The sequence below is a fragment of the Squalius cephalus genome, assembly GCF_949319135.1.
Source record: "Squalius cephalus genome assembly, chromosome: 24".
NCBI lineage: Eukaryota > Metazoa > Chordata > Actinopteri > Cypriniformes > Leuciscidae > Squalius > Squalius cephalus.
In genome coordinates, this window is record NC_137145.1 from 8,833,732 (window position 1) to 8,853,249 (window position 19,518).

General features: G+C 38.5%; 1 protein-coding gene across 5 annotated transcripts in view; it reads right to left on the bottom strand.

Annotated features, from left to right (window-relative positions):
• Nucleotides 1-19,518, bottom strand: part of msi2a (musashi RNA-binding protein 2a) — a 186,933-nt gene that overhangs the window by 113,923 nt on the left and 53,492 nt on the right. For all 5 annotated transcript variants that reach the window (XM_079861554.1, XM_079861553.1, XM_079861551.1 and 2 more), the window contains exon 6: nt 17,268-17,360. In XM_079861554.1, the coding sequence (XP_079717680.1) occupies nt 17,268-17,360 (93 nt within the window). The remainder of the gene's footprint in view (nt 1-17,267; nt 17,361-19,518) is intronic.

Below are 19,518 nucleotides of genomic sequence, written 5' to 3' on the forward strand. Positions count from 1 at the left end.
TGCCGCAAAGCACTGGCAAAAGTAACCTGATGATTATGAATGTGTCGGGAAAAACCTTTCACTTGGATTACATAATCAGAGTATTTGGTTTTTCAATTCGAATTGGTTAGTTTAAAAGTAGACATTTCAAGCTTTATTTATGCTTATTTCTCATGTCTGTGAGGAAGTACAGCCTATACGCGGAGTTTCGGTTCATTTGTGATGTGCACCTTTCATTCGGATTAGCGTTTTCATGAGAAATGCGCTCCAGTTCTTGTGGTCGAAGACGGAGCAACTTTCTGTTGTTAAGTTTATTCCGTGCACTGTCAAGTGCTTCATCAGATTTGTCGTGTTGCCGGTCTTGGCAGAAATTATCGTCGCAAATATTGCATCACGCGCTGCTGGCATCGAGCCTGGTGAAATGTAGCCACCGCCACACTTCTGATCTTTTCCACATTTTTACATCTATGAGGGCTGGAACGTTTACAAACTACAGCCTCATGTGTGAGCCACGTCTCTGGGCGTAACCGGCGTGAACTAGTGCTTTGCCTTGATGCCTTGCCACAGCCAATCACGCTGCATGCTTATTGGCTCACTGACGTTGACAAAATTAACCCGAAACAGAAATGTTTTGATACTCAATGGTATCGATACAATTCGGTCAGTGCCTAAAAAGTATTGAACACGATACCCAGCCCTATTGACAAGTATCTTGTCTTAAAATATGCATTCAGCACCCCCGCTCCCTACACACAGAGTACACGTAATCGCGAATGAGCGAATTTCAAACAAGCATTCAAAATCAATTTCAATACCCCGCATAACGATAGAGGCTTCCTGATGCCCGCAACTTATAAGTCTATACATAGAATACACATTCAAAAGCTAAACTAAAAAAAGTGAAAAAATAGGACTACGAAAGTGACAGCAAACCTCAATATTTCACCAAATTCTACAAAAACCAACACAAAGAACTTCGCAAAACAAACATTCACGAAAGAGCTGTAAAGGCTAAAATGTGAAAATCATAGTCATGATCATAAAACGCGGATAGTTGGAGCACCAAGCTGAACTTCAGCATCTGCACTGGTTAGCTCAATCACCTGACTTGAATATTATGAAACCACTGTAGACACTTTTGGAGAGAAGTGAGAGAAGCAGATCCTCTATAGGCCACTGTGAGAACTGCAAGTGTTCTACTAAGAAAAGGGAGAGAAGAGCATACTTGATACGTCCTCCCATACAGGACAAAGCCCAAATTTAGTCGTGGACAAAAAGGACTGCGGAAACAGAAGAGAGCCGGTGCCGAATTTTAATTAGCCACTTAAAGAATGAAAGATTCTGCTCCCAGTTGCCCTTGCCTTCTTAATGACAAGGAACTTTGAGCAGCTTTCCCAGGCACTCCGCCAAAACACGCAGTCTATTCTTTTCTCTCTCACTCGCTTTCTCTCTCTATCTATTCTTTAATTAATCTGCTTTTCTCATTTGTAAGGTTTTGTTCCAGCAGCCTCAATGTTTGTGCTCGGTGAAAGAGAGAATGACTCTTCATCACGAGAGAAAACTCCAAAAATCTCTGTCTGCTCTATTGCCACTCATGGCATCTTCTCTGTCAAAACCATCTGTTCCTGGAAACAATGGTGTCATGTCTATGAAAAACAGCCCAATTCAGGCTTTATTTCATTGGTCGTAAAGCTTAATGTGTCTGGAATGCTCTCAGATATTTGAGCAATGCTGCTCCCTAGAAGTATCCATGCTTGAACTATCTAGTACATACTAATGAGTGAGTGTGTGTGTGTTTGTGTGTGTGTTAGTGTGTGTAAAATGCGTTTTCATTTTGAAAACGCATATTTTTCACTCTGTTTTGGCCTTCAGTCCACATTGAGATGGCATTTTTGTCAACAAAGACTGAGCTTTTTGAAAACACTCTCCCAAGTGGAAAAATTTTAAAACGCCGTTTTGCGCGTTATAGTGTGGACTGAAAAGAGAGGTATTTGAAAACTGACACGTTTAGTCATGTGACGCATATTGTATCCATAGATATCTATGGTTATACCGGCATTGTTGGGCCTGCTATAGAATTTCATAGTGTACCTAAAGAGAAATGTTTCTTTGTACAGTCTTTATATTGCATTCCTGCAAAGATGACTGAAAATTTACTCAAAATTGCTGTAGTGTGGCAAAGCATGATGATAACTGTGTATTAGACCATCGATTTTGAGTGCAACCTGGATGCAATACTGAGTGGTGAGATATTTTGTTAATAAAATGATCATGCAAGAATAGCTTGATAACTTTATTATCTGCTCTCTCTGTATCATCTTGTGAACTTTTAGTATGTTTGAATACTAAAGAATACTTTGAATACTAGTATGTTTGAATACAGCGAGATGAAAAAATCTCAACTTTTCAGAAAGCCGCAAGCAGGTTATGTGACATTGAACCAACCGATCAGCTTTGGCCTTTCCGTAACATTGAAAGCTCAGCCAAGATGGACGAACAGCTGATCATAGCTTGTTCATCTCAATAAATATATCTAGCAGTAGAGCTAATGCAAGGACTCGAAAACCATTTATCTTTTGCTGAAAATTCTTCATCATCATGGAGAACGCGGCTCATGATTGCTTAGCAACGGCAGACACCACGAGTTTAGTTTGTCGGTTTAATTTGTTCTGCAAACTAGGTGTATGCGAGATTATATTGCAAACAAATCATTATGATATTCACGGTGATACTGTAATGGGAAATTCATGTTGAAAATAGTTGTGTACATTTTTTTCAGGATTCTTTGATGAATTAGCCTGACGAGCCAGACCCACATCAAGATGTTGGGTCTGGGAACACACCATTGGCAGGGCTCAATCCGAGGGGCGGGATAAATGGCTGTCTTTCAAATTCCCTCTGCACTCAATAGGATAGTGCTACAACCAACCAGAGCATTTTCTCACCAGTGGAGCTAGATGATAGATTAAACTTCTGAGTATCTGGTCGGCAAAACTCTGAAACGCATCTTCCTTTTTTAAGAATGACTTCAGTGCTGTTCTTTGTTCTTTTCCTCAAAGAAAAGCTTAACTCCAAGTCTTCCAGAGTCACAGCCAATGCCGATTCGAAAGACCGCTGTTCGCCAGCAGCAGCAGCCATCTTATTTGTTTTCAATAGCATGGAATTCACGCGGAACCGTCGCAACTCTGCCGTCATTATGTTGAGCCTGCCCACCGACTCTATACACGATGTGATTGGCCTGACTAGAGTTTGTTTTTTCCAGCTCGAAAGCCAACGTAGAGTTGCTAGACGACACTGGCTGCAAAATAAATTTGCTGCCGCTAGGGTGCGTCTAGATTTCTCGGCTACTGATGAATTGAAAGTTAAAAAAAAACTTTTGTAACATTAAAATGTCTTTCCTGTCACTTTTGACACATTTAATGCATTCTTGCTGAATAAAACTATTTATTTCTTTAAAACAAATTATTACTAATCCCAAACTTTAGAATGGTAGTGTATAATGCTACAAAAGCTTTAGATGGTTTGTGTGTAACAATTGAAATTTATTTCTATGACATTAAAATTCTTTTTAGGATTAAATTGTGCATTGATAGGTTAAGAAAAACAAATGTGTTTATATCTGATAACCTTTTATACACACACTTAACTGCAGACACTGAAATGACATACACAGTGTGGTACAGTACAAATATTTTGAGTATCCCTTATAAAGAACCGCAATTATCCCTTATTTTCATTTTCTGAAGTTAGCTAGCAGCAAGGTGATTTAAGTATTTTCAGATGTTTCAATATGGATGAACAACTTTAGGAAACCGCTTGAAAACGCTAATGTGGACAAGGAGCGTTTTGAAATGAAAACGCAGTCTTCCAATGCATCTGGATTCATGTAAACGAAGCTATCATTTCAAATTGGACGCATTGATGAAGGATTCTTCAAACTAATAATTTACCTAGAATTCCACGAGGCAAAAACAGCACAAAAATAGCTAAATAATTTTAATTACACAAAAACACCATACAAACCACCGGGCTCATGAACAACCACACTATCAGCGTTCAAAAGGACACGGCAGATAGATTCACTTTTACTGACAATCGGCATAAACAAAACCAGAATCGTTAATATTAACGGATATCAAAATGCACTGAACTGTCAGCCTCTCATTATCGCCTTAATTAAAGCAGCTTCAAATCTACAGAATTTCCTGTTTCGCTAAAGGTCTCTGGGAATGAGGGGAAGTGTCTCCTGAAGTCTGGAAGGAATGAAGCCGAGATCATTTACACAAGGATTTAACACTTTCTTTAAATTAAATTGTTCATGGGTTTAAATGTCAGAATTGTCCAGAGGGCTCAAACACACACACACACACACTCAAAAACACTTATAAAGGTTAGTATTTTTACATTTTCAAATTTGTATTTAAATATGATTACATTTATTTTTGCATATTAAAATAAAATAGTGATTTAAAAGTGCATCTAAAAGTATTTTATCTGAAAATAAGTATACAAATAAAAACTAAAAAAAACTTGTCTTCTAATTAAATTATAAATTAATTTTAAATAATGACAAATAAAAATACATTTAATTTGCATTTAGAAATGTTGTATTTTATCTAAAATATTTTTTTTATAAATGTTAATTAAAAATGGGATGTTGTACTAATCTTTAAACAGTAATTATTATTATTATTATTATTATTATTATTATTATTACAACATTGAATTGTCAGTTAAGGGGAGGCACGGCAGGCAAAAACATTGTTTTTTTTTTCACTGGTCAATTTTGAGATTTTGGGCTATTTGTCTTCAATAACGTCTTTCAGACTTTTGGTGAAAAAAGGTCCAAAATACACATTTAGGTCTTTATTTTACTACACTTTGTCTATTTGCGTCTGTAGATTTCTCCTAAATTTAACAAAAGTTGGCGTTCTAAATCACCATGCTGCTCCGTGATCGCTGTCTGCACCCCGTCATCAAATATACTGTTGGAAAGCTCTCTCTTTCCTGTACAATGTTGTCAGATCCAAATATAGTAATTTCCTTTTTTATCAGCAACCAATCGTGAAAAGTACAATGGGACATTTAACTCTAAAAGCGAAATCTCATTGGCTGATGTCAATTTATGACAACGTGATTTCGTTTGATTTTTACTGTTTTTTATGGGGTTCTGTTCAGTTGAAGGCCATAAATGCTGTGTTATAAGTTTTGATGTGTTTTAGGTGGTTTGTATTGTTGTTGCTAATGATTTGATTAGATATTGTGTCTGTAAATGGTTGTTTCCACTAAAAAAGTATGAATTTTTTCAATACAAATCTTCAAAGGCCGTTTTCTCAAAATGGGTTTTTTTCTCATACTCGGAGACAGAAATCTCCACTTCAGCAGCACTTACATACACCAAACTATATTCTTAAGGTTTTTACAGAGGGGTTTGTTCATCATTCAGATTCTGATTTATACAACATTTTATACCAAAAAACGGGGCGAAAATGGAGTGATAAAAAGAGATATCCAAAATCCCCTCTATAAAAACATTTGACTCTAATATGTCAACAAAATGAAACAAGAATTTTGAATCTGGCTTTAACCAATGTTCAGATTTCTCTTCTGGAAATATATGCAAATTAGCACATATTTAATGATATACCTTATTTGCATTTTTAAACATAAATATTCTAAAAACTTGTAATACAAAAGATATTTGTTTTAAATGTCAGTAATCAACTGGGGAAGTTTCATACTGATATCTATTAGTTTGTTTTTTTTTCCTATTCACGTGGGGTGTCTCCCCTTAAAGGGGTGGTTCAGGATTTTGGACATCGGACCTCATTTCCAAGTTAGCCTGGGTGTTATTTATCAGTGGAGACAGTTTTCAACATTTTTCATCCAGTCCTTCCAGTTGCATTGTTCGCCGGTGCTAGGCTAGCGTGAGTCAACGGTATCTGCTAGCCTGCCATTAAAAACAGTTTTACCCACTCCACAGTACACTAAAAGCAAATGAATTATAACGGCAGACTATCGATGTAAATGTCTGTTGAGAGAATAATGTTAGAAATCAAACTACCCTTTCATCGCATTGCAATAGTTATACTTTGTTCCCTGTATTTATTAGCACAGTCTACAGCAGCGGCGGAGTGATATTAAGTTACCTAGGCAACCGAGAGAGCCGGTCCACATGACAATCACACAAGTGTATTTACCTGCCGCTGACACTCATCACTACAGAAGTAGAGTATATTTCACGAAGAAATCAACAAGACATAGGATTATGGCCATGTTTGAAAGCCAATGTTTCGGACTTTGGAGACGATGAAGACGAGGAATGTGTGTTATTCAACGAACCGTACATGTATGAGCCGGAATACACAGACGTGTTCTGTGTTTACTTTTCGGCGCAGTACTACTAACCGGAGCAAAGTAAAATTCCGCCACTGCTGAGAAACTAATTCCTGTAAATGTAATGCGATCATTGAGATGCAAGAGTAGTTTGATTTCTAACATTATTCTCTCAACAGACATTTACATCGATAGTCTGGCGTTATAATTTATTTGCTTTTAGTGTACTGTGGAGTGGGTAAAACTGTTTTTAATGGCAGGCTAGCAGATACCGTTGACTCGCGCTAGCCTAGCACCGGCGAACAATGCAACTGGAAGGACTGGATGAAAAATGTTGAAAACTGTCTCCACTGATAAATAACACCCAGGCTAACTTGGAAATGAGGTCCGATGTCCAAAATCCTGAACCACCCCTTTAAGGTCAGCTGAAAGTGTTTCTGGACACTTTGTTCTGTACCTGTCCCTTTGAAGAGACTGCTTAATCGTTCATGCCAACTAGACTGATGATACATCTGCGCTGTCTGTCTTTCTGTCCGTCTCTATCTCAGCAGCTGTATTAGCCGTGCCGTTAGTGTGAGTGCAGGGTTCAACACTTCCAGCATAAATCAACATGGCCACTTCAGTCTCTCGTCTCAAAACAGGAGAACACCCAGTCCAGTCTCTGAGACGACGAATCCCACTAAATTATTGTTTCTGATAAATGCAGGTTGCACATGACTCATCTCACTAAGCTGACACGACTGCAGTGCTAGACCTAAATTATATCAATTAAAAATCACCTGACTTCAAATTGGCACTTTTCTCAGGCGAGTCTTGTGATATTTGCATAAACAGACAAGACTGTGGTTCAGTGTTTCCTGTGGGAAGAGAGAAGTTCTACACTTCTTAAACCCTAAAGTGAGCTCTCCATTGTCCAAGACAATATTCAAAGGATCCCAGTTTAGATTAATATATTTCTGGTACCACTGCTGTAATGACAAAGTTGCTTATCAGGGTATATGCAGGAATCATAGAGATGAATTTACTACCTTTTACTACCTTTTTTACCACCTCCACAATATTTTTTACTACCAACACGACATCAAGCAGCAGCCCTTTTTTGGGGGGGTGGGGGGGGTATGTAAAGCACCACTTACTACTTACTATAAGGTATAAGTGTGACACTGTCACACCCATCATACATATTAGGTACACTAACGTTTAATTGTGATCATTAAGTATTGTCATTGTCAATTATGGTTTTTTTTTTGTTTTGTTTTTTAACCCTAGGTTGAAAACCACTAAGTTAGTCTGCATAGAAAGCGACTTTCTAAAGCAGCATCGTAATCAAACTCACACAAACAGCACTGACCGCTCAAATCCACAACTGACCAACCAGAATTGAGTATTCCAGTTTCCAGAGAGCCATGCAATACATGCATTTATTAATATGCATGACAAAACTGTGTAATTTCCTCGCATTTTCATGGTGTGCGCGCACGTGTGTGTGTGTGTGTATGTGTGTGTGTGTGTGTGTGTGTGTGTGGTGGCCAATTAGAGTAGCTCAAACAGCTGTGAATAAACTGACACACAGTTTCACTCTGAAGACCTTTCAATTACACTGGCTAGTGCTCTCACACACACACGCATGGTCATCTGGGAGCTCAAACCATGAACCATACTGAGGTTACAGAGTCTCCAATCTTATTCCTCTCTTAACACACACACACACACACACACATCGTGCAAGTGTGGATTGAGGATAATGGATGCTCGTGTCATGAGAGAAGCTGCCAGCGTGTATGAGCGCACATGTGTGTGTGGAGGGTCAGCCTGGTTAATGAAGCAGTCTGTTAGTGCTAACGATGATTACCTCTCCCCGCCTAAACATTCATTCTCTGTAATCACCACACACACAAAATTCCAACCTCATCCAAAAAAATTATTTAGATAGAAGTTTGAAAAATTACAGACTTGCATAAATAATCCCTGTGGAAGAGGTCAGTGACTTTCTGAAAGGTTAAAACCCATGGTCTATTTCAACCATGAGTGGTTAAAGATTTGAGCTGGTAACCAAATTGGTTATTTCGACAGAGCAAGGAAGTTTTCCATAATCCATCTCCCTTACATATCTGATGCTTCCGACACAGGAATAAATCTATTGAATCACAGTTGTACGACATCTGTCAACACCTAAAGACGTAGTTGTTCTCACTTGCTACTGTATGTTCGCTGCTCGCCTGTACTCCCGGTTAGTGAATGTAGATCAGTCTTTCATCATTCAGTGGCTCTGGGTACTGCTGGCAGCGATCAGCAAACTTGTCACTGAAGTGTGTATGATTGACTCCAGGCACATTTACTGAAGATCAGAAAACACCGTCGAGAGAACAGAGCGAAACACAATGCACTCCAAAACAGACTATTAAAACAGCTAATTAATACGAAGCACAGACACAGCTGAAGATCGCATCATCATTATCTGCACACACATGCCAGAGACCGAGACGAGAAGCTATCATAGATGTCTCCAAAATAAAGCATGTGAGATTTAGCTAACTTCTGGGCAAGTTTTTTTTTCCTTCAAAATTTCATACCTATATTATGGCTTTGTTAAAATCACACACAGTTAAAGTGTGGAGGCTGTTCTTTAAAGGTCGCACAAGCACTTAGGCAGCAAAAAGTCAGAAACTATCTTCTTTAGACAATCTAGAAGCTTCCCACCCAGTTAACACACACACACACACACCTGCCAGTGTGATTAACTGTATGACTGACGAATTGAAGCAGAGAACAGAACGCTGAAAATTACTGAAATGATCCAATTGTTTATTGTGTTTGAGAGAGAGAGAGAGAGAGAGAGAGAGAGAGAGAGAGAGAGAGAGAGAGAGAGAGAGAGAGAGAGAGAGAGAGAGAGAAATAACAAAGGGAAATAATAATAATAATAATAATAATAATAATAATAATAATAATAATAATATCAAAAATAATTGAGAATGTAACAGGAGCCTGTAGTTCATCTTTTATCAAATGAACTAAAGACCCAGATTGTGTGAACAGCTGTTACAGCACAAATACTTTATGAAGAAGTGCTAATTAAAGACATGCGGAAACTTGCCTAATTCTCTGTCTAAATGAAGACCACAATAAGAAAACTTTTCAGACAGGGTGATTCTCAAAAATCACCAATAAAAAATAAATAAAAAAAATCTGATTCACAAACGAATCAGAATCATCTCTTTGTGTGTAAAGAAACTTGGTCGGGGTCAGGTACATACTGTATATACCAGCTTTCTGCTCTGCTCCAAATCAAAAATCAATTACACAGAATGCTACTGCTACTCACAGATTCAGAAAAGCTTTTCGCAGAGGTCTGGGTAAGTGGAAGATATAGGCAGAGGTCAAGTTTGTTTATTAAAGCTAGATTCAGAGTCAAATCCCTCGCTTTTTGTCGGCCTCATTTCATTTGTCTGATGAATTAAATAAGAATCATCAAAATCATTATGATGATGATTACCACAGAGAAGTCAGTAGAGAGATACTGAAGAAGTTATGACTCTGAAGTTTCTGATTTTGCCTGGGTGATTCAGTTATATTTGAAGAACAAGGAAATGGACATGAGGGGTCAGTAATCAGTGAAATGCTGCAAATATGAGAGCTGAGAGAGTCAGAACATGTTTACAACAGAACAAAGATGTGATGTAGAGAAAGAATGGATTGTTACTTAAAGCATGTGCAAAATCGCATCTTACAAATAGAAAATAAAAACAGATAAATAACACATTTTAGTGGGGGTTCATGTCATGAATTCTTTCCTCATATTGCCTTTAGCTGGGTTGCATTCGAGGATCAGGGGTCACCGCAGATAGAGAAATGAAACCTCACTCGCAAAATTCGCTATAATTAAAACCTTTCCCAAGTCACAGGGCCACAGACATATTGAAGCTACAGTGTGTGAAATGTCTCTCTGGGTAGAGAACCTCATGAGAGTGTGTTGCATCTGCTGATTCTCCCTGAATTATTAGATTATAAATCATAGATCATAAAAATCTAAGTGAAAGATTGTTTGTTTGTTTAAACATTTTGGGTCTGTAAGATATTTTAAAGAAATTAATACTTTTATTCAAAAAGGATGCATTTAATTGGGATCAAAAGGGACAATAAAGACATTTTTAATGTCATAAGATTTCCATTTCAAATAAATGCTGCTCTTTTAAACTTTCTATTCATCAAAGAATTCTGAAAAAAAAACATCAGTTTCCACAAAAATATTAAGCAACACAGACGTTGTAAACATTGATAAATGTTTCCTAAGCAGCAAATCAGCATATTAGAGTGATTTCTGAAGATTCATGTGACACTGAAGACTGGAGTAATGATGCTGAAAATTCAGCTTTGCAATCAGGAATAAATTACATGTTAAAATACATTCAAATAGAAAACAATTATTTGAAATGGTGATATTTCAAAACATTACTGTTTTTGCTGTATTTTTGCCTTGGTGGGCATTAGAGACGACTTTCAAAAAAATATATATTTTTTTATTACCTATCATCACACCACCCTCATTTTGTTCCAAACATTTTCTTTCATCTCTGATCCACAAAATGAGATTATCAGTGAATTACGACATCAATTTTGATCTGGTCTTCACACAAAGCTATTGCACAGTATGGCTTCAGAAGAATATAACGCACAGATCTTATGGGCTACTTATATGGTGATTTTCAGTTCAGCCCCTGGTCACTATGATGTCAAAATTTTTCTTTTTGTATTCCACATAAAAAAAGAAAATCATTTTCTTTCTTCTGGAACAACACAAGGGTGAGTAAACAATGGCAGGATTTTCATTTACGGGTGAACTAATCCTTTAATTTCTCAGTTAATCATAGACATTCAAATAGCAGGAGACAAATGAAGCATGAATGAATGTGAACATATGAGGTTACTTAAGGCCAGATACCATTTCTGAGCTGTGTGTGTATATATGTGTGTATGTGAGGTCATTCTCAGCCTGAATTGTCCGATATTATAAAGAAGAGCTTTGTTTACTCAGGATATTTACGGGGGAAAAAAAGCTTACACATGCAAACACCAAAGCACACACAAGTGTGCTTGTTCAAGTGTGGGAAATAAGAGGCTTTAGACAAAAATCCTCCTAATCTGGAGCAAGATGTTAATTCATCCACTCTGGCTTAATGCTCTCTCTCCTGACACACACATACATACACACAGGACAGAGGAAGAGGAAAAACAAGGACATAACTCTTTGTCTTTTAAGAGGACAGCCTGTGGGCGGAAGTCGTCTCAGGAGAGGTTGTGAGTTTATATACCAAAGTACGTGAGCGATCAAACCGTAAAGGTAAAGAGAAAAAAATCTGCGCACTCAGCACATACTCCGTCTGAGAGACTCACACTGAACCCAATTAGATTTCAGTACTGTCAGAGCGGTTCAGACTGGCAGAGATCATGTACTAAAGACATAAAAACGCTCAACTCTGCAAGATGAAGTCAAGTCATAACTTTAAGGCACACGTGAAGCAGGTTAAAAGAATATTTTGGGTTAAATGCACATTAAAGTCTAATCGACAACATCTGTGAGATTTTGTCTACTGGCAAAGAGAATAAATGTGACAAAATAAAAATAAAAATACATTTACAATAAATGTACAACAATGTAAAATCATCCTCAATAGTATTAAAAACACAACACCAATTTAACCAGTTTAATGATGCCTAAAGGGATAGAGAATGAAATTTAAAGTTTACTAGGTACAAAACAACATTGGACCCCTTTGGCTTCCATAAAAGGGAAAGTGTTCAAGAAATAGTGCATCCTTAATTTTTAACAATATATTTCAGTATTAAATGAATATATTCATATTTTAGTATTTATTCATTTTAATTTACATTCTGGTATTGCCTTCTCAGTGACTGCCGTCGAATTTAAGTTGCCGACTTTTTGGAACAGCCTTCTTGTCTGAAGCACAATTATGAAGTCTCAAAATGCTTTAGAACAGAGTGTTTAAAAACACGTCTAAAGCACAAAAGGCGGATCACTTCTTTTCTTTTCAGAAGCACTGTCAAGAGCACATGACAATATGACATTTGAATTTCATTGCTCTTTCGGTTGAAGAGCTGCTGTCAATCGCAGGTTGGTCATAAAATTCTCTGAGATTCAGCTTGTCAGTGATGACTCCTCCAAAAACACATGGGCCAGACTGATGCCGCTGGGTATCATGGATGCCTGAGGAGCACTGGCCTGTTTCAGGATCAGTATCAGAGCCATTACGAGATCACCACACAGACACACTCCATTTACAGAGGGATGAAGCCTAAATATCACACTAATGCTGCAGCATTGGGTGTATTCCTGTAGTCCCTATGGGCACACAGGCAACCAAGTGATCAGCTCCTCTAAATGTCAGAGAGGGGGGCATCATCTCATGCCTGTCTGCAAGCAAACACCATCACATGAAGAGCCAGGAGAATTCAGACTGTGTCCCACAGTGACAACAACTAGAAAACCCATCCAATCAGAGTCTATTAGAACATTATTCAACTCCCAACTCGCCTCAAACTGACCTCACTTGGTAATCAGCAATACCTCCATTGATGTTTCAACAAGATAACAGACTCTCTAAAGAACTTTTCCTATGCTTAAAATAAATACAACAAAAAATACCTGGCGTTTTCCCTTTTCTTTCCACCCATTTACGTCGACTAAACATCAGATTGAAGGTCATAAACATCTAAAGCTAGTGTGTGCCATCACAACAATCAAAGGTTTGGGGTCACTAAGATTTTGTCATGTTTTGGAAAGAAGTCTCTAATGCTTGCCAAGGGGCCGTTCACACACTAGTTTTCCATTGTTTTTCAATGTAAACGCATAGATGGATGACTTTAACCGTTGCGATCGTGTCTTTTTCTGTGTCTCATCCATCATGCACTTTTTAAAAAAAGTGTCCATTCAGAAATCATTCTAATTTGCTGATTTATTATTATCAATGCTGAAAACAGCATTTATTTGAAATCTTTTTTAACATAATACATCTCTTCACTTGAATCATTGAATGCATCCTTGCTGACCCCAAACTTTTGAATGTGTACAATATCTAATCTTGTATATTATCTCAAAAGACAACAGCACACCTTAACAACAAAGCAACAAGAATATCAGGCAAAACTATGAGCAAGACCATGCTCATTTCTAAAACATAATTTATTTTCAAGGTAAGATGCTTCTATTTGACCAGCGTACGTGCACTAGCTGTAGGCAAATATATGACTAACATACACCCTGAAAGCAGATGTGGTATTATATAGGCCACGAAATGTAAAGTTATGAAAATGTGCACCTGAAACTAAAGCTATCAGAATTATAGCTCAGAGACACTAGATTTTCAGTGACAAATATGACAAATACAAAAAAAAGAAAGAATGAGGACATCCTTGCACACTCCTGTGAAATCCTCCTGCGTCTATATCATGTATTTCAGTGTTTTTAAATGGAGTCTGCGAGTTGTTTTGCAGTAGCTGGGGCAGTGAACATCTGCTAATGGTCATTAAATCCATTTGGCTGCAGTTATTACGCATTCATGTCACTAAATGAAGCGATACACTTAGACGCCACACAAACGGAAACAGTCATCTGCCTTTTTTTTTTTAATTACCGACCTGCTATTTAGAAAATCTCAATGCACACTAAACATCTGCCATGATATCAGAAACACATTTCCTGTCTCTGACCCCACCATCATTGTATCCTCTGAAAACAATTCTCTGTTTCCTCTGAGCGGAAGAGCACAAGCACCCTGAGGTGGCAGCAGTCTCTCTCTCTCTCGTGTCTGTGGAGGGAGTCGTTCTGAGAGATGGCCAGCTGTGTCTCTGTGTGATGTTCAGAGTTGCACTTGAGTGAACTCTCTAGTACACACTCGTGTATGTTCTCCTCCCTGTATGAGCACACACCTGCGTGAAGAACATCAATGTTTGTGCTCAATAACGGATTCTCCGTTTCTTTCCCTCCATCACAGTGGACCACCGGTACTAAACCAAAAAGTGCAAACTAATAAACCAGAAGAGACACTAGATTTAATTAGATGTGAATGAAAAAGAGGCTGTGAGGTGAAAACCTTGGTGAAAACACAACATCTTTCCGCAGTTTTTTCCCAGAACTGTAAGAAATCACCACCTGTTTCCTCATTTCAGTTCTTAACCAACTGCCACAACTACCCAAAAAACATGCTTACACAAAACTAGAAGCATACACAAATTCACCCTGATCGCAGAAGCACATAAACCACATCCATTCAGAGACAACTGAACTTTAACACACAGACACAGTGATGGCATTTAAGCACACTAAGAAATTCCAAACATGTCCAGTCCAGACATGTGAATGGCCTGACTGCTTGCTCTCTCTCTCTCTCTAAGTCTAAAAGGACCGGGTTCCCATCTGCGGGAGTCTCAGTGCTGCACAGACACACAGAGATAATGGCAGGGTGCAGCGGATGGTCAGTTTATTTAATAAACATAAAAATCCACCTGAGAAAGAGAGGCTGAATCCAGTCTGTGAGAAAGAGAGAGCTGGGAGTAGAGAGAGAGAGTGGGCTCTGATTTCAGAAGACACATTCAATCACACTGATTCCTGCTCAGTCTCGATGATTGCGGCTGTCGTGGTGAATATTTACTCTACGATTCATTTTTATTTACATAAGCAGACAGGTAATTGTAACAGCCTGCAGTGTTTCTTTCAGAGTTGAAATTTCCAAAACTATGGCAATAGCAAAAAAACAATCGAACTCCTGTATCCCTAACCAAAACAATCTAGCTATACCCACGGTTCAAATTCCACCCACTCCCAGCCCAAACACAACACCCAACTTTAACCCTCATGCCCAGCCATAATCTGCATCTTACTTGAAGCAGTCCATGCCAGTTAAAAACTTTGTCCAAATTGAGACAACTCCACACCGACAGTGTTTTTTTAACAGTAAAAACTCTTTTCATGTAAACTTAATGTTATATTGCATCATGTAATGTTATATTGTGTCATGTTTATCAAAATAAAACTGATAAAAAATAGACCCAACTTCGTTGGTTTTTAAAAAGTATAGGCTTTTAATCTTGTGCATACAGGTGCTGTATTGAGCACTACATCAAGTACTGAATGAAAAGTGTTATAAATGAAAACTTCTGAAATGTCTGTGCATTCGACAAATATTGCATCTAATCTACTTCATCTGTGATAAAATGCACAAATACTGCACGAACATCACAACGGGAAGTGTCTGTCGTTTTCAACTCCTCCACGACCTGCAAGCCATAAATCTCACCAATCGTTTAAATCCAGCCTAGGTCAAACACAACTTAAAACTCCACCCCCACACATTAAAGTCCTACCCCCAGCATTAGCCACACACTTAGGCCTAATCCCAATTCTACTTTATACCCCTTCGCCTACCCCTTACCCTTGCCCCTTGAAACAGTGTGTCAAGGCGTAGGGGTGAAAATATTCTCCTAAGAAATGGGACACCACTACTACACCGTTTCATTATACGTCGTCGCTAGCGCCTATGTCACAGGAGATGCGCCAATGTTTATCACAAACTTCCAAGATGCCGTCGTCAGCTGTAGTCATCTCAATTGCGTTAGTTACAGCTATTTTTTGCATTTTTCTTTTGAAGTTTGCAGAAAACAACGGAGATGGCGATATCTTCGATGCCTAATGCTGCGTTCACACCAAACGTGAATAGAGCGTCTGGCGCGAGTGATTTCAATGTAAAGACGTCTGGAGGTCTTGTGGCGCGAATGAGGCGTTTAGCGCGACGCGGTGGACGTGAATTCGCCTCATTCACACGTCCACTTTGCTTCAAACTTTTGCTTTTTACACGCGTCATATTGTTAACGAACTTTAGCGGTTTTTTTGCAACCGTTTCTTTGAAGAACATGACTGTAAATATGAACACAAGATTGTATGTGACAAAGAAAATGATTATTGGCAGTAATGTTGCCTCTGTAGCCGGTGTATGCAGGTACTAGGGCTGGGCGATATATCGAATGACATTGTTAGGCTCATCTCGTCAGTAAAGCCAGTTCCTTGATTAGTAGTAAATCGCCTTCACCTGCTTTCAGATGGAGCGGCATTTACTACAAAGAGCCGTAGTTAACTGACAAGCTGAGCCATATCACATTAATTATCGCAGGCGATACGTCCGCGATATTAATGCGATATGGCTCAGCTTGTCAGTTAACTACGGCTCTGTGTTGTAAATGCCGCTCCATCTGAAAGCAGGTGAAGGCGATTTACTACTAATCAAGGAACTGGCTTTACTGACGAGATGAGCCTAACAATGTCATGCGATATATCGCCCAGCCCTAGCAGGTACATTTCTCATACCCCTTCGTTTGAAGTGTGGTCCCGAAAAATCTTCGTTTCAAGGGCTATCTGGCCCTTGCCCTTACCCCTACCCCTCCAACCAAAAGAGAATCAAGACAATCCTACCCCTTCACGGGAACGCGCAAAACGGAGGGGTAGGGCCAAGGGGTAGAGGCAAGGGGTGAATTGGGATTGAGCCTTAAACCCCACCAACACACATTCAAGCTCCACCCCCATTCATTATCCACACTTAAACCCCACCCCCAGTCATTCTAGCCCCACCCCACCCCACCCCACAAACTCAAACCCCACCCCCAGCCACAGTCAGACTTTCAGGTTCTAATCAGTGTCAGCTACTTGGCAGTAAATGTTTTGATAAAAATACTTCATTCTACAGTCTTAAGTTTCAACATCACTGAAAACACCAGCAACAGTTTCCTGAAACAACCACACCGCCTTCACACACCTGTGTCCTCGTTTCCAGCCCTGCGCTGTAACGAACACATCCGGAGCAGACACGAGCGAGTCTGTCTCTAGGCATGGAAATCTGAAGCGGTTCATTCTGGAATTTAGTTAGGGAGTGAGGTTCTGGTCTTACCTTTCCAAATTGTTCAAAATACTGTTTCACGTCTTCAACGACTGTGCTCGCGGATAATCCACCCACAAATATTTTCTTTGTTCTTGTGACCATCTGGTGAGAAAGAGAGAAAAAAGAAAAACATGAACAAACCAAAACACTTCAGAGCCAGCAGACACCTAGATCACGCACACTTCTATTCAAAACATTGCGTTTGTATGTTTAAATTTGCATGTTTTTTTGTACTGTACTTGTGATGTTCAACACAAAAAAAGAGGTACAGAGGTAGAGAAAAAGATGAATCATTCATTTTCCTATGTTTTAGTAACAAACATTAAGATGTATGAAACACCAAGTGATAGAAATAGAGCAGATGTTTTTACCAAACAGACAGTGAATGAGATTCATCTGTTTCTGTAGTAAACTATATAAAAATATAAAAAAATTAAAATAAAATAAAAACAAAGGCTGAGTTTTGAGCTTATGACCTGTACATGACAAGACTGGCCGCTATAAAATAACACTTATTAAAAAAAAATTGTCCTATTACATTGTTCAAGACGTGACAAAATAAGTTCATTTGCAAGTTTACATATAACCACAATTAACCACAATTTAAAAAAAATAGTGAAGACAAAATACAAGAAACATTGTCAATGAATCTAATGCTTTTGTCACAAAAATGTCTTAAATTATCTAGATTTGAGGGCTTTTCTCAGTAATATATAAACAACTTTCATACGTTCATGTTGAGGTCAAAGGTCTGACATCAGGATACAAAATTCGTATTTGAAGATCATCTTCCTCAGTAAACAAACTTCTAATGAAAGCTTTAAATTAAGCACAGTGTTGATTCCAGTCCCTCCAGATGCACCTTCTCAAGATTTCACAGCTAATAATGCCTTTACAAATCACATTTCACTGATGCCACACACGTGCTTGGCCCCATTAACACAGCCTTCCATTCAGTTAAACTCCTGACATGTTTACTTCTGCAATGACACACGTCCAGATGCTTTCCAGCTCCAGTCACACATAAAAACAATAACAGAGAAAAAAAATCCTTCCCTTTCCCATAAAACTCAATTAAGGGATAGAGGGAAGGAGGGGTGCATTAAAGCACTGATTAATTCCCAAGCCGAGAAAATACAAAAGATTTCTACAGCACTCAAGGAGAGGCGACAGGAGGATGAGCAAAAGTGCACCAGAAGAGAAAGAGAGAGAGAGAATGAAAGGCAGGAAGAATTTAAACACATGCAACTTTAAGAAATTTCATAGTCAAATAAAAAGCATCAAAATTGGTGGTGTTCATCATTTGTTTTTTAATATTCACAATAACTTAACAGCTTTTTTTATGAAAAATGTTATATTGTCAGACCTGCACTGTGAATGTTCATTTAATCTAATCATATTATCGGTCAAAAGTATGGAATAATTGAGGGTTTTTTTTTTCATGTTTTTTAAAAGTCTCTTATGCCCATAAAGGCTGCATTTATTTGATCAAAAATACAGTAAAAACTAATATTGAGAAATATTACAATATAAAATAACTTTCTATTTCAATATATTTTAAAATGTAATTTAAGTTGAATTTTCAGTAAGTATTACTCTAGTTTTCAGTGTCAATGAAACATTGTTTAGTTTGTTTTGTTGTTGTTTTGCAATTGGTGATTGTAGTAAAGAGAAATGATACACTACACCTTTAAATACTTTATAAATCTGTGTATTCTGTTACTGTATGTGTAATAACCTCACCCACCAGCCAACGCACCAATCTAGAGAGAAGATGATGCTGAAGCAGAGATGTGATTGTCTATCTACCTGTCTATTTGCATGAGCACCAGGAGCTTGTGTGTGACACTCGTTCAGGATGCAAATCAAGCCAGTGGCCGGAGATCAGTGCCTAAAACAAGATCACATCCACCCGGCAGGCTTTCTGAGGTTATCAGGGTCGTTCAACCTGGATATTTACCAGCATCCCTGTTCTTATCAGCACAGATCTAGCTAATGGAAACAGCAGCTAGCCCTGTTCCTGCACTACCAGCAGTTGTTTCATCTGGTTCCTGTGACACCTCAGTCTCTGCAAGAGGCGTTTCCCTGCCCGCCGCCGCTGCTGCCCTGTCTGTAGATGCTTAAGTTTTTAGCCTACTCTTTATGCTCTGTGACAGGCCTGCCCACAGGGCTGATGGGATTTCTACAAGCACTGCAACAACGCAATTACTTTCTCTCCTGCTTTCTCTGTGGTGACAACCCGACACGACTGCCTAAATCC